We start from the raw sequence: 15,102 nt of genomic DNA on the forward strand, positions 1-15,102 counted from the left end.
GCCCCTTCCCCTGACATCTCCCCAGCCTGTGACTGCGATGGTCCACAACAAATAGGCACCAAAGCTCTGGTGACCCTGCAACATGGACTCCTCAACCAAGACGAAGTGAGGGTGAGGCAGGCCAGAGGGCGGCCCTGGGGTGGCCCCACGCACCTTCATCACCTCCTCGGCCGTGCCCTCGGGCGTCACTGTGAACAGGCAGAGCAGCAGGCTGTCCGTCACCGCCACCAGCGCCCCCCTCTGCTCCAGGTAGAACAGTGTCTGGATGGAGCTGTCTGTGGATGCCACCTGGGCCGTCCTGCCTTTCTCGTCCACGTGGTGCACGGTCCCTGTGAAAGAGCCTTGTGTCCATGGAAGCTGGACGCTCCCGCGGCCATTCTACCTGCTTACGGACACTTTCAACATAAGCATCTTCATCACAATCATTTACAAATAGACCATTTTAAAAACCACTGGCAGACTTGCCCAGAGGCCCAGTGGCCAAGTCTCCATGCTCCCAAAGCAGGGGCCCTGGGTTCAATAGCTAGTTAGGGAACTAGATCCCACATGCTGCAACTAAAGACCCAAGGCAATAAAATAAAATAAAATAATTAAAAAACAAAACAACACTGGCCCGTAACCGCTACACCTGCCGTCTCGTGCATTAGTTCAGCCGGACTCCTGCCCCTGCCGTCCCCTCCACCACTGTCCAGCACTCAGTGACCGCCCTCCTGGTGCGCAGCCTCTGTGCTCCGGTCATGTCTGTCCCCAGAGCCTGAACCACGACCTTCCCTGGGGCCTCGACCCAGGTCCTCCATCCCAGGTCCCGGGTATCACAGCCTGCCCCCTCTTCCCCTCCCAGGCCCCTCCCAGTCTGGATCCCTCGCCTTGGCCCCTAGCTGCCTCCCGGTTCTGTTTTCAGGTGAGCTCTCGGGTGGGTTCATTCTGCAGCTCTCAAGAGCCCCTCACCCTCGGGGCCCCCATCTCACTCCCAGAAACAAGCACCTGCTCTGCAGACACGTGCGGTGGGCTGGGTGTGCACTTTCATGTGAGCTCAGCCTGTGGGGAGCAGGAGGCAGGGACTACTGTGTCCCCAGGGCCGTGCCCAGGAGCTGAGGCACAGGGACTGTGGTGCCCGGAGACACAGAGCCTGGCCCGCAGCGCCCAGCACCAGCATTGCCCTCTGCCCTCAGGGCAGCACCCCGGTCCCTCCAGCTGCCCTCCTGCGGCTCCACCCCTCACCCCGACATGCCAGTGTCTCTATCTTTAAGATGACCAGCACCCGGCCCCTGCCCGCGGTCACCCGTCACAGTCAAGCTGCCTGGCCATGCGCATCCCAGACCCCATCACCCCGCGCAGCCCCACCTCCTGGACCCCTTTCCTGCAGCGGACGCAACCCATGAATGTCCCAAGAAGATAAGACCCTCATGCTGCGTCTGCCGCTGCCTCCTGCCTCCTGGCGCACCGAGGAGGAGCCATGTTACAGCTGACACCACGGCCTGGCCCCCAGGGCTGCCACCGGGGGCTGCGGCCGGCAGAGCCCATCCAGCACCCCGGTCACGGCCCCAGAGCTGAGTCTGGACGTGGGCATGGAGACCACGTGGGTGCCCCGGCAGTGACTCGTCTGGGCCTGTGAACCGGACAGCTTCCTCCTAAAAAACTTTCCAACACAAATAAAAGCTGTTTGTCTCCACTGGCGCCAAGGGAAGCCACCCTTTGGGCTCAGGATAACCCTGGCATGGGAGGGCCAAGGCATCCGTCCAGGAGGGGCGCATGGCCTGTGGCTTTATACAGACACTCCGTCTGCTCGTTGGTGACCGCCAAATGCCCCGAGATGCTGTGGTGTCCCTGACCCCAGCGCGCGTCTCACCGTCTGTCAGGCTGACAAAGAACGAGAGGCCCTCCTGAGACCCCATCTTCAGGATGCTCCTGAAGCCGCTCTTCTTCCAGTTAAACATGTCCAGGGCCTTCTCGTCCCCGCTCACTGCCGCCCTGGCCAGCTGAACCAGGTCCCTGAAAGCAGACAGGATGGGGAGCTCCTCGTGGCCCCTGGGGTGCAGGCGGGGTGACCACAGACGAGAACCCCACTGCCACCCCCTCCCACGCGGTACTCACTCGCCAGGCGGGGGCAGCAGGAAGATGCAGTGGGTGAGGGGCTGCCCGTACTCGTGCCGCAGTAGTGGCATCCCCTGCACGCGGCCCCGCTGGTCCAGCCTCCAGAGGAGCAGGACGCCAAGCTGTAAACCCAAGGTCACATCCTCAGCGCGCGGAGGTGACACCACGCCCTGGAGCGTGGACTCACTCCCTCTCCAATTTCAAAACTACAGCAGGCACTGTAAAAAATCCAACAATCCACGGGCTCCGCGAGGAGCCAGAACCTTCTTTGTGCCCTCTCCCGCCTTCAGTCCCTAAAGATCACAAGCATCACGTGTTCAGTTTCAAAAAACAAACCTTTGAGGACAGACTCAGATTGAAGGGAAGGTGGCAAAGGCAGTTGGGAGAAGCCCCAGCCCAGCCCCAGTTGCTCCGGTCACCAGGGGACATGCCACTAACTCCAGCTGGGGCTTCACGCCGTCTCCTCAGCGCCTCCTCCGGGACCTCGTCCTCACACACGTGGTGGCTGCACCTCCTCGGGCTCCTGCTTCAGAGGCCTGCCCGGTGTGAGGAGGACCAGCCCGGGGTTCCAGAATGTGCCCCCTGGCGGGATATGTCTGATGTTTTTCTCCTTGTTGACGGAGTGGCAGGTTTGAGAGGGACATCGAAGGGAAAGTGCTGTTGTTGGCATCTCTGATCGGGGTCATGCCCTCGATGTGGCCTCCCTCACTGGACGCTCCTCCTCCTGCCATCCCGTCCAGCTTTGAAGGAACTCGCTGGGTGCGGCCCACACGTAGGAGGAGAGTGACGTCTCACCTCTAGGTCATCTGGAGATGTGTCCCAGCTCTCCGGCATTTACTGGTTTATTAAGTCATAGATTTTCATCATCTGGACCCACGGATGTCTAGTTTCTGCTCACGGTTATAGCTCAGTATTGCTTGGTGTAGACACTCCAGCTCCGGCCGTTGGGCGCTCTTCTCTCTGCCTCCACTGTCCCTTTCACACGGCCGTCGCTACGGGTGTGTGAGCCCCTCCTCGCGTCCTGGCTGACAGATCCTCTGGGCTCACGGTCCTGCCCCAGTCCAGGACCAGCTGCTTCTCCAAGGAGCCCTAGTTCCTTTTATTGGAAGAAACCAACCAAGATCTGGATGCCAGGTGTACTGTACATTCAACATCAAAGTCTCAGATTAACGGTTCAGACAAGCGCTGGAAAAGTTCAAGTTGGGAGAGACTATTTGGCCTGGGAGCAGTAGTCTGCGAGGGCGTCTGGCTGTGGATGAGCCTGGCTGTGTGAAATGGTACCGTTTCCATCACAGCAGAGCCCAAGCTGTCCTGAAGGCGTGTTTCCCGCTCAGGTCAGCGGGCATTTTAGCAGACAGTGAGGTCATCTTCTCTCCCTTCATTCAAGTCACTTTCATTCCAAACTAGATATATCAGGGGGATATATTTGGGGGATATATATATATATATATATCCCCCAAACTGGATAATATCACTTAATTGTATATGAAAAGAGGATTTTCAAATAAGTGGGCCTTACAAAGCAACCTGCACAATGAATCTCTAAGAAAAGCACGTTAAGAGTGGACATAGTATGTAACCTGAGTGTACATATAATCTAAATCACGTATTATTAGACTGATTCTTCTACTTTAAAAAAGATATTCACTTCTGGCTGTGCTGGGTCTCAGTTGTTGAGCGCAGACTGTCTTTAGTTGCGGCGAGAGGGGCTACTCTCTAGCTGCAGTGGGTGGGCTTCTCCTTGCGGTAGCTTGTCTTACCGCAGAGCACAGGCTCTAGGGCCCAGGGGCTTCAGGAGCTACGGCTCCTGGGCTCGAGACCACAGGCTCAGTGGTCGTGGTGCACGGGCTTTGCTGCCCCACACATGCCACATCTTCCCAGACTAGCGATCAAATCCAAGTCCCCCACATTGCAAGGCAGATTCTTTGCCGTTGGACCACCAGGGAAGGCCAAACAGATTCTTCTTGACTTTGCCAGCTTTATAAAGACAAGAATAAAAGCACTCTTGGTTTCTTTGTGTTTAGAAATTACTTTTAAAATACCCTGTGAGTGCAGCCGGCCAGCACTTTTTTCTTTTCTGGCGGTGCTGTGTGGGTCATGGGATCCTAGTTCCCGACCAGGGATGGAACGCAGGCCCTGGCAGGAGAGTGCTGAGCCCTGACCACTGGACCGCCGGGGAATTCCTGCCCAGCACTTGGTTTTTAACACAGTAAGTCACTGTTTTACCGGCACACGTGACGACCCCTTGGGCTCCTGAGCAGCCATGCACACTCTGCACGTCCAGGCCCCGACAGCTGCTCCGGGGATGCGTCTGGAGCCCGGGCCCTAGAGCGGTGGGCTCGGCTCAGAGGCCTGCGGACCCCTATTCGGACACGAGGACAGATGCACCACGGCGGTTGGGGGGAGGCCACGGGAGGTCCTCTCGTGTCTCTGGGAACCAGGCAGAGACGACTGCCAAGCGGAAGACAACACAGCAGATGCCCCTGGGCCCCCCACCACTCCTGAGGGCTGCTCTCTGGGTGCAGAGCAGCTGCCATTCACCCCAGTTGCTACACTCAGACCTTCTTCTCAGCTCCCGCCCTCCAGCTTGGCTCCCGCCCCTGGAGACGTGGGACACTCCAAGGCTTCCAGACTGTGCTTTCTTGATGCATCTGGTGAATCTCAGGGTGACCAAACCAGGCCTCTGGTGGAAGAGTGGAAAAGACCCTCAGCCAAGCCTGGGGAGCTGGCATCTCAGGGGTTGCTACTCTCAGCGTGTCTGTTCGTTAGTACGTCTCTTCCTGTTGGAGTCCAGTATCAAATTGGGACATGATTGCAGATTTTCTGAGAGAAGGACCAGGTATTTTTGTTCTGAAATCCTCTGACTCCAGAACTCGGTCAGCTGTGACCGGGGCTCCAGGTCACGCTCGAGTCATCCGCTATGTCAGTTGTTTCTCCTTTCTTCAGGATGCAAATGGTGATGTTCAAGGACCCTGACTCCTTTTATCCCCATGGGGGATCTTCAGAGCAGGGAGATGAGGAAGGGGTAGGAGCCCACAGGAGAAGGAGCCTGGGGTGGGGCAACGTCACCAGGTGTGAATCAAACAGAAAAACAAGAAATGTCTGGAAAAAAGGAATAAGTAGAATAGGGAAGAGGCAGTATGAGTAGAAATTAAGTATAAATGGCTTTCTAGGTAACATTTACCCTCAGGAGGAAGAGAAACGCACGCAAACTGGGACACAACCGAGACAGCACTTCTCCAAGATCCTGAGCTTGGTCACGACACACGCGTGGGTTGGTGTGAGCCGGTCAAGCCCCGCGGAGGGAGCTCTGGGCACACCGATCAAACCACAAGGGCATGCCCTGGGTCCCACCTCCCTCCAGGACTTTCTCTAAAGGTTCACACATGAGAAAGGACAAAAGCATGAGGCCAGCTGTCGTGTCACTGTCCAGCGAAGAACTGAAGACTGCTTCCCACAGAGGCTGCGAAGGCAAATAATAACAGGTTCGTGGCACAAAGGGCAGGTCTAAAGAGAGTGAGGAGGCTTGCTGTGCGCTGCCGTGGAGAGTGGAAGACACGGCTTCTGATGAAAAGCCTGAAACATCACAGTGTGTGACGGGTGCTGCCCCTCACGTGACAAGGATCCAGGAAAACAGGGAGGGGACTGTGTCCCCGTGTGAAGGCACTCACAGCGGTCAGGAGACAGCCACATGGACCTGAACCAAGGGACTCGCTACACAGTTACGAGCTGGACCCCTCAAAATGTCGATGTCATCAAAGACCAAACGAGAGAGAGAGACGAAAGAAGAGAGCAGGGATGGAAGGAGACAAAAGTTACACTCCCAGTGTTACGATGGGAGGAGACAAAAGAGGAACGGCAGCAGAGGCAGAGAGCGTGCGGCAGCCCCAGGTGAGGACGGGCTACCAGGACGGCAGGAGGAGCGCCACACCGACCGCGGCGGGGAGCGCGCGGGCCTTGCCCTCCTGTGCGACAGCACACGTGGTTACGCGCCGAGGACACGGATGCCAACGCATCGAGGGGTGAAGTGTGACATCTGTGACAAACTCCCCAATGCGCAGGGGGAGTACAGACACCCAGAGAGCTAATGTGTCGAAATGTTAACAGCTACTGAACTCATCACAGCAAGGGCACAAGGGTATTCCTTGTGCTGCTCCTTCCTCTAACGTTTGTGATTTTTCAAAGCTGGAAGCTGGGGAGAGAATGCACTGCACGCTCCTGTGTGTTCCTATGGGAACCCAGAGAGACATGAAGGAGCTGCAGGTGTCGGGGGCAGGGTGGGGTGATGAGGAGAGTGTTCTCAGCATGTACCTTTTAGCATTGTTTGAGTTCTGAAACATGCAAACGTATTACCTTGAAAGTGTAAAAGAAATAAACACACCGTACACTTTCTACTGTCCCTTTTGAATCAAAAGGTCTAGAGCAGGCCTCTCAGCCCAGGCCCTGCGGACGTCTCTGGCTGGTGACTCTCTGCGGTGGGGTCTGCCCTGAGCGCTGGCGGATCCTGAGCAGTAACTCTGGCCTCCACCCACCGGATGCCAGCAGAAAGCACCCTCTCCCTTACGATGAGGAACGACCTCTCCAGTGTCCCCTGGGGGCACGTCCACATGCTTAGGAGGCCCCAGGCCAGATGATGGGGACCAGGGACTCCTGGGCAACAAAGCGATATGCTCAGAGGGCACACTGGGGTTCGGGGTACCTGAGGCACCGCACCATCCGTGTGAATGTGGGTATCTAGAGATGTTCATTTACAAAATTACACACTTCTGCCACAGAGTGAGAAGGTAGAATAAAGCTTTCAAATCTTGCTCCCAACATAAAACACAGCCTGCCGTTACAGCTGACAAGGTCAGCGGAGCCCGGCAACCACGCGTCGCTAATAACCTGGTCCCTGAGAGCCTCCCGCATCCCTGAGAGCACAGATAGGGCAAGGCTGAGACCCCGAGCGGGCCGCCGCGCGTCTGCTCACCCTGTCCCCCGACACTAGGCAGTTCCCGTTGGGGCTCCAGGCGAGGATGGCAATGTCGGCTGTGTGCGTGGCGGGGACTGCATGCTGCTCCTTGTCCTGCTTGTTAAACATGACCACTTCTCCAGACTCCCAGCCAATAGCCAGGATCAGCCGCGTTGGGTGCCAGCACAGGCAGGTGACCCGGAACGACCTCTCGACATGCATGTCTGGCACGCGCTCGCCCTGCGACACACAAGGTAAAGCCCTTATTACAGGGAATGGCAGCGACTAAACATTTCTGCCTCATCAGTGGAATGATATCAGGTAGAGGATATAACAAGCTGCTTATTAAGGAAACAGTCTATTTAATTGTCATAGAAACACCCATATTGCCTCAGCTGAACTATGACAGCACAAGGCAAACATTTAACCGACCCCACAAACCAGCTTACCAATAAAACTTTATTTACAAAAGCAAGTGCTGGGCCAGCAAGTGAAGTGTGTTGACCTAAGGTTCTCAAAGTGTGGCTAGTTGACCCTAAGAACCTTTTTGAGGTCTGCAAAGCCAAAGTCATTTTCAGAATGATACTAGGATGTGGTTTGCCTTGTTAACTCTCGTTCTCTCACAAGTGAACAGTGGAGTTTTCCGGAAGCTTTGAGATATATGACAATGTCATTGCTCTAAGAGTTAGTAAGATATGTGATCTTGTATTCTCATGTTTTCTAGAATTTTCAAAGGCAGCAGGTTAAAAGTATAAACGTGTGTGTTTTCAGAGATTAACTCAGTTTTGTTTCTCAGCACTTCTACTGGGCTCTTCCTACCAATCTCCAGTTATACCTGCTATATCTGTGACCTTCTTATCATCGAATAAATCATAATTTTGAAATCCTACAGTTTTCCTTCTGCCAATTAGAAACACATGAAGTTTTGTAATAGTGTGCTTTAAATTTTCTGAATTTTGAAGTTTTATCTATGGAATTCCTTGGTGGTCCAGTGGGACTGGTGGGCTGGACCGCAGGCCTGTGAGTTGTCCCCCAAGAGATGGTAACGTAGCCTCAGGAGGAGGAAGGGATGGAGGGAGAGGAGGCCAGTCGGGGATGGGGGAGGCTGGACGCAGCAGGCTGGGTGAGGAAGCCCCTTGGGTGTGCTCTCCAGAGGACATCACAGGAGGGTGCCATGTGTGGGGAGGGGATAGCAGGTGCAGACCCAAAGCATGAGAGGTAGATTTCCGGGGAGGGTGGGGCAGGGGGCGGGAAAGGAAATCCATTTTCCTTGGTGAAGTAGGAGTTTCTAGAAAGTTCCTGTTATGGAGTTGTGTGGCCCCCAAAGATATGCTGGTTCCTAAACCCCTGGTTCTTGTGACATGACCTATGAAACCAGGGTCTTTGCAGATGACCAAGCTCAGACGAGGTCATTAGAGTGGGCCCTGGTCCAGTATGACTGGTATCCTTACATGAGGAGGAAAGAGAGCCCGCCACAGCTAGGGGGCACTGAAGACTGCAGGCTGCACCAAAGTAAATGTGCAGCAGGATACACACCCTCCATTCGAGCCTTCAGAGGGCAGGGCCCTGCCAGCCCCGGGCTGGGGGTTTCTGGCCCCATAACTATGAGAGGATAAACTTCTGTTATTTTAAGGCATCCAATCCGTGGTAATTTGTTATGGCCGCTCCAGGAAACGAACAGTTTCGAAGGCTGGTGTGACTCAACAAGGCTGGCGAGGGGGGGACAGACAGCCCTGGTGGTGACTGTGAACTGACGGTGGATTCTGTCTCAAGCATCCCTAACTGTGTACCCAAAACTAAATAATACGGGTAAAAGAATTACTTATATAACAGGGCTTTTACAGTGTTGAGAATTTGGACCTCGTGAGACACACACACACACACACACACAGACACACACACACACCAGAACAAAAGAACAAGACAAGAGCCAGATGCCACTGCAGTCAGATTGCTGCTTTCCACACTCACTTGCTCCAGATACACATCCACGCTGCCTCCTGAGGTTGTGCTAACAGAAGCAACCGCCAAGAACGGGTAGATGGGATGCCAGCCAATGTGGGACGGAGACCCGACTGTGTCTGGGGCTTCTATGCGGTGGTCAAAGTAGAGGGCCATGATGGAACGCAGGCCTGCTCAGCACCGAAACCTGCTGGGGAAAAAACAAGTCCTGTTGGTTTTGAACAAAACTCCTACATATGGAATTAGGAAAAAAAGGTAACACAAACCCACAATCATAAGACATCAGGCAAGTTATCAACAGCCTTATCAACACTCCTTCAGACCGATGCACCAATTTATGTGGAAGAGATCTCTAATGTGGGAAACACAATTAGAAGCAAGGGATTAGGCCTGGGGTGTGACGGAAAAGAATAACACACGTTGCCATCAAAACAGTAAAGAAATGAAGCCTGCAGACTAGACCACACGTGCCACCCTTGATCATTTTTATTCTAATCATAACAAGGACAATTCATATTTTTACAGTTCCCCTTTAAGCAATATTTTCAAACAACAAACCAAAAAAAGCAAACTGTTGCACAGAAGAGAAATGTGCAGAAAAACCTAACCCCCAGTTTTTGACAGAAAACCAAGGTGGTCCCTGCTGTCCTCTTGCGGTGGCAGGAAGCAAAGGATTCATCTGTCAGGGAGTGGGAGGAAGCAAGGCCACAGGGCAACTGGGGAAAAAATAAGCTTGATCAGTTACCTAACATCTCTTTCTCTTTCCTTCCCTAAGAGATGTGCACGTTGTCCCTGTGTGTGAGGGGCAGGAGGGTGAATGGAATGACTGTCTGACTGCCACTCATTTGTTCACATCCTAGAGTCAGTCTGGGGAAGCAAACTAGCCCAGAAAAGTCTCTTTGGGGTGGTTGCTATCCTTTGAAATTATTCAACTTCATCCCCCTCAGGATGGCTATTATCAAAAAAACAGAAAGTAAAAAGTGTTGATGAGGCAACTGGAAGCCTTGTGCACTGCTGGTGGGAATGTAAAATGGTGCAGATGCTGTGGAAAGCAGTCTGGTGGGTCCCTCAGGCTCACACACAGGATCATCACATTATCCAGCAATTCAGTTCTGGACACAAACCCATAAGAATCGAAAGCAGGGATATGAACAGATCCTTGAACACAATATTCATAGCAGCATTATTCATAGTGAAAAGGTGGAAACAACCCAAATGCCTATCAACAAATGAATGGATAAACAAAATGTGGTATATCCATACAATGCAGCCTTACAATGGGATGAAGTTCTGACACATGTTACAGCATGGATGAACCTAGAAGAAGTGAAATAAATCAGACTCAAAAAGAACAAATAATGCATGATTCACTTATATGAGGTACTTAAGAGTCACCAAATTCAATGCCTCCGCCTTCCAATGCAGGCACTGCAGGAGCTAAGATCACACATGCTTCATGACCAAAAAACCAAAATGTAAAAACAAGAAGCAATTCTGTAACAAATTCAATAAAGACTTTAAAAATGGCCCACATCAAAAAAATCTTTAAAAAAGAAAAAAGAAAGTAGACTGGTGGTTGCCAGGGCCTGCTACAGGTGGTGATGGGCAATTAGTGTTTATTATATATAAGGTTTCTGTTTCGAAAGACTGGTAGCGATGACCACACAACAGTGTGAAGGTACTTAATGTTGTCATCGAACTATATACTTATATATGGTTAAAATAGTAAATCTTACGTATATTTAACCACAACAGAAAAACTGCAAAAAAAGCTATCCAGCACCTACAAAATTCCATCACTGGAGAAGGGAACAGGCTACGCCATTTGCTTTGAGCAATACAACAGTTGTATCAGAGAAAGCCATGCAGGCTCATTTTGGGTTCAGAGAGGGAGACCCTGTTTTTCCAGAAGCTGGAAGGCAGGAGAGTACAAATGAACAGTCACATTTCAAATGCGTATCTTTCTTTTATGAAAATATACCCTGACCACTAAAGTCACCACCACAAGCTGGTGGTGAGTTTAATGGGTGCTGAAAAGCACCCATTCAGGCTCCTGATAGATGGCTGGGCACTGGCCGGAGGAGCTGGGGGGATGGGAGACTGGGGTCTGTGGGGGTAGGATCCATGGCCAGCTGCACACACTCCACTTAGGGGACATGTGCACTGGTCCAGGGCTCTGGATTCCTTGAGTAAAGACTTCATGCAATCGTTCACACAGAGCCACAATGAGACACACTGGGTTAAAAATTGGGCAGATTAACACAGCAAGGAAGCCTTTTACACTGAGTTCTAACATGTTGCAGCCACCAAGGGTCTAAATTCTGGGCTACAGGAAATTCTTACTCATGTTTAACAAGTTTACTCTCTGAAAATATGCCTTGGAAAAATGAGTAACATATCAATCTTCTTGTAATGACGGAAAAAGAATTATAAGAGCACTTAGAAAAGTTAAACCTGATTTCCTCTATCTTTTATTTCGAACATCACTTTGTAAGGAGCGAGTATGCTAGAAGATCTTTAAGTTACTTTCTTCCTGCTGGGGCTCTCCCAGAGGCTCTCCCCCTCACACCCCTGCACTGGGTACTCAGGACCCTCTTTCCACCAGGTCGTCCTGGGCTTCTGCCCAGTGTCCTCAGAGAACCCTGTATTCTCCATTTAGACTGTACTGTAAGTCTGTGATTGACTGACCATCCTCCACTCCTCACCCAATTACCTGACCCACAGAGTGAGGGGCCACCGGAGCATACCCGGCCCCAGAACACTGCCTCCACCAAACAGGCCCCAGTACATGAATCTCTGATGGACATACTTACTAGCAAGGAAAGAGGCTTTTGATGTCTTGTTAGTTGCAGAAATTGGGGTCAGGCCAGGGTGAATGAATCCAGTTTTATACAATGAATAAATGCTACCTGGGAGAAGGCAATGGCAACCCAGTCCAGTACTCTTGCTTGGAAAATCCCATGGACGGAGGAGCCCAGTAGGATGCAGTCCATGGGGTTGCTAAGAGTCCAACATGACTGAGAGACTTCCCTTTCACTTTTCACTTTTATGCATTGGAGAAGGAAATGGCAACTCACTCCAGTGTTCTTGCCTGGAGCATCCCAGGGACGGGGGAGCCTGGTGGGCTGCCGTCTATGGGGTTGAACAGAGTCGGACACGATTGAAGTGATTTAGCAGCAGCAGCAGTAAATGCTACCTGTGTACCAAGGCTTTCCTCGTGGCTCAGTTGGTAAAGAATCTGCCTGAAATGCACGAGACTTGGGTTGGATCCCTGGATCTAGAAGATCCCCTGGAGAAGGGCATGGCAACCCACTCTAGTACTCCTGCCTGGAAAATCCCATGGACAGAGGAGACTGGCGGGCTCCAGTCCATGGGGTCACAAAGAGTTAGACACGACTGAAGCAACTGAGCACGCACATACACATGTGCTCTTACAAACAAAAGTTATCAAAGAAAACAAGAAGGAGAGATGACTAACAATGAAATCGCATCCATTAATGGCATCGGTTCAGAAACAAGGGCACTTCCTTTCCTAAAGGCAGGGTACCTCTTGAACATAATGCCGTTTGTCAATATATAAACTTCGGAGGAAAGAAAAAAAAATTCCACTTCTCACCGATTTGCTCCTCTCACCTCCAGCCGTGCAACCTCTTCAGTCTTCAGGTAAGCCACCTTTTGGGAAGCAACGGCTTGTGGTACTAAGGATGACTTCAGTTGCATCACTGCTTGGAGACGCTGTGGGAGGGAACCAGAAGGACTTTGAGGCAACGGGGGCTGGGTGGAGGGGCGCAGTGGAGGGCACTGGAAGACACCCCGAAAAGCCTCACTCTGAACCACCGCCCCCGACCCTCGTCAATGCAGGCTCATAGCTGCATCCCGTGGACATGAAGAAACACCATCTCCGGCTCGACCGCGCAGTCCCGCGGGCCACAGAACTGACAGCGCAGAAGGTGGTTTTCTGAATCCCTTCCGGGCCCCGTCCCTCCCTCCCTCCAGCTCCGCTCTCCCGGCCTCGCGCCGCCACGCGGCCCTCAATCGGACCTCGCCGCGCACTGAGCCCTCAGACACCCGCCCCGCACCCCTAAGCCTTGGCCTGATCGGCCACCGCTCGGGCGATCGGCCCAGGCAGGGTTTCTGGGCGAAGATAATCCAGGAGGCGGAGAAGAGAGTCCGGCGCGCCTCGGCGTCGCCCTTCTCCCGGGCCCAGGCTCCGGGCTCCCGGACCCGCCAGACTCCCCGAGCCGTCCCGGCCCTCGGCCTCGCGAGCCCATCCCCGGCCCTGCCTCGTCGTTGCCCTGTCCTGAGGCTCCGGGCCCCCAGACCCCCCTACTCCTGGGTCCCGGCCCGGGGGCCGCACTCGCCTTGGCTGGGCCGCTGCGCCGCCGCGCGTTGCCGGGACAACGGCCGCGAGCCCAGCTCGGATACAGCCGAAGCCGAGCGGGCGGACGCCGAGACCAGCCGAAGCGCCCCGAGAGGCCGGAAAGAGCCGAAGACGCTCGGAAACGTTCGTACGCAGCCGAGGGCAGGATTCCTCCCGCGAGTGGCGAGCTCCTGGGCTGTGCAGGGCAATTTCCCCCTTTCTCGATGGTTGTCTAGAGCCCACAACGCTGGCTCGCAGAGGGGGCCGAGGGGACAGAATATGCCTTTCTGCCCAGAGAAGGGAAGCTAGTGTATTCTGTATGTGATGGGGATACACGGTCGGTTCGCGACCCGCCCCTGTAGTTCAGTTTTTCCAACCACATAGGTCAGTCAGGAGGAAGGCAGCAGGGAGACTGGGAAAGGAGAACGCCATCTTTAAGATTCTCTCCTCTGGTTAATCTTATTGCTTGGACCCCGAAAGGTTTGCTAGATTCTGATTTGTCTCCAAGAGGGTATCATTCAAGAGTATTTCTGAGAAAAGTCAGTTGATTCAACATAGTTCCTTGAAGCTGGTTCAGTGCTTTGAGGGGGGAGGCTTATGGACGCCATTAGAGAGAAAATAGCGTAGAGTAGAAAGTACGAGTTCATTTAGTTAGAAACTAACCTTTTCCCTAACCTTGGCGGCTGACTGCATTCCCTAAGGTATTATCAACGTGCCGTCCTGCTCTAACGGTCTGGTGGGTTAAACTAATTTTAGAAGAAAAAGCTACGTTACTAAGAAAACTTACCAAAGCAAACAGCAGCAAAGGTCTTTCACTTGTTAAGCATACAAGGAAGATTCTATTTTAAAAAACCCATTTTCATGAACACTAGGATTTTACTGAATAAATTTAATATGTAATATTGCGTAAATTTAAGGTGTACAAAATCTTACTTTGACCCATTATATATTATGTGATTAGATTGTAGAGATATTTATCACATTAGTCAGTACAGTATTATTGTCTGTATCCATTATATTGTGCAAGCTTTCCAGGTGGCTCAGTGGTAAAGAATCCGCCTGCCAATGCAGGAGACAGAGGTTCGATCCCTGGGTCAGGAAGATCCACTGGAGGAGGACATGGCAACCCACTCCAGTATTCTTGCCTGGGAAATCCCATGGACAGAGGAGCCTGGCGGGTTACAGTCCACCGGGTCGCAGAGTTGGACACGACTGAGCACGCAAGCGTAACATTGTGCGTTACATACTACTCCTTAACAAATTTGTACCCTTAAGCCCCATCACTCTTATCCCTCCTCCATAAACTCCACTCCTTTATCGCCAAAACGAAGAAAAACAACCTAAGCGTCCAGCACCATCGGCAGCACTAAAAAACTTGAAAGCCTTCACACTCAATCCAATAATGGGTGTGTTTATCTGCCTCAGTCGCACTTCCACACTTTTTCGGTAAAAACCCGGTTCGCGCCGGATTCAAGACTCAGAGCTGAGGCGGCGTTTTCTTCTCACGCATCCGTCAACAGGGCTCGGGCCAATCACAGGCTAGGCTCTCACTCTATTGGCTGCCGATCCACCAATCCGGAGAGACGTACCAGTCCGCACGGCCGCGAGGCTAGCGTCACAACATTACCCGCGTCGCAGATCCGCCCTCCGCCCCCACCCAGCGTCCCTGCGTGTAAGCGCGCGCGCCCGCCTCTGACCAATGGAAAGGCGCCTAGAGGGGGCGCGCGCGCTTACA

At 52.8% G+C, this 15,102-nt stretch overlaps 1 protein-coding gene across 1 annotated transcript in view; it reads right to left on the minus strand.

Moving 5' to 3' along the window:
- The window catches only part of IFT140 (intraflagellar transport 140), a 59,609-nt gene extending 46,162 nt beyond the window's left edge, over window positions 1–13,447 (minus strand). The window contains 7 exon segments of the mRNA XM_010851301.1: window positions 154–329; window positions 1,850–1,992; window positions 2,095–2,216; window positions 7,064–7,285; window positions 9,017–9,197; window positions 12,624–12,742; window positions 13,369–13,447. Of these exon segments, the coding sequence (XP_010849603.1) occupies window positions 154–329; window positions 1,850–1,992; window positions 2,095–2,216; window positions 7,064–7,285; window positions 9,017–9,163 (810 nt within the window). The 5' untranslated portion in view covers window positions 9,164–9,197; window positions 12,624–12,742; window positions 13,369–13,447.
- Between the last annotated feature and the right edge of the window lie 1,655 nt (window positions 13,448–15,102).

Source organism: Bison bison, unplaced genomic scaffold (genome assembly GCF_000754665.1).
Source record: "Bison bison bison isolate TAMUID 2011002044 unplaced genomic scaffold, Bison_UMD1.0 scf7180017851711, whole genome shotgun sequence".
NCBI classification, from domain to species: Eukaryota; Metazoa; Chordata; class Mammalia; order Artiodactyla; family Bovidae; genus Bison; species Bison bison.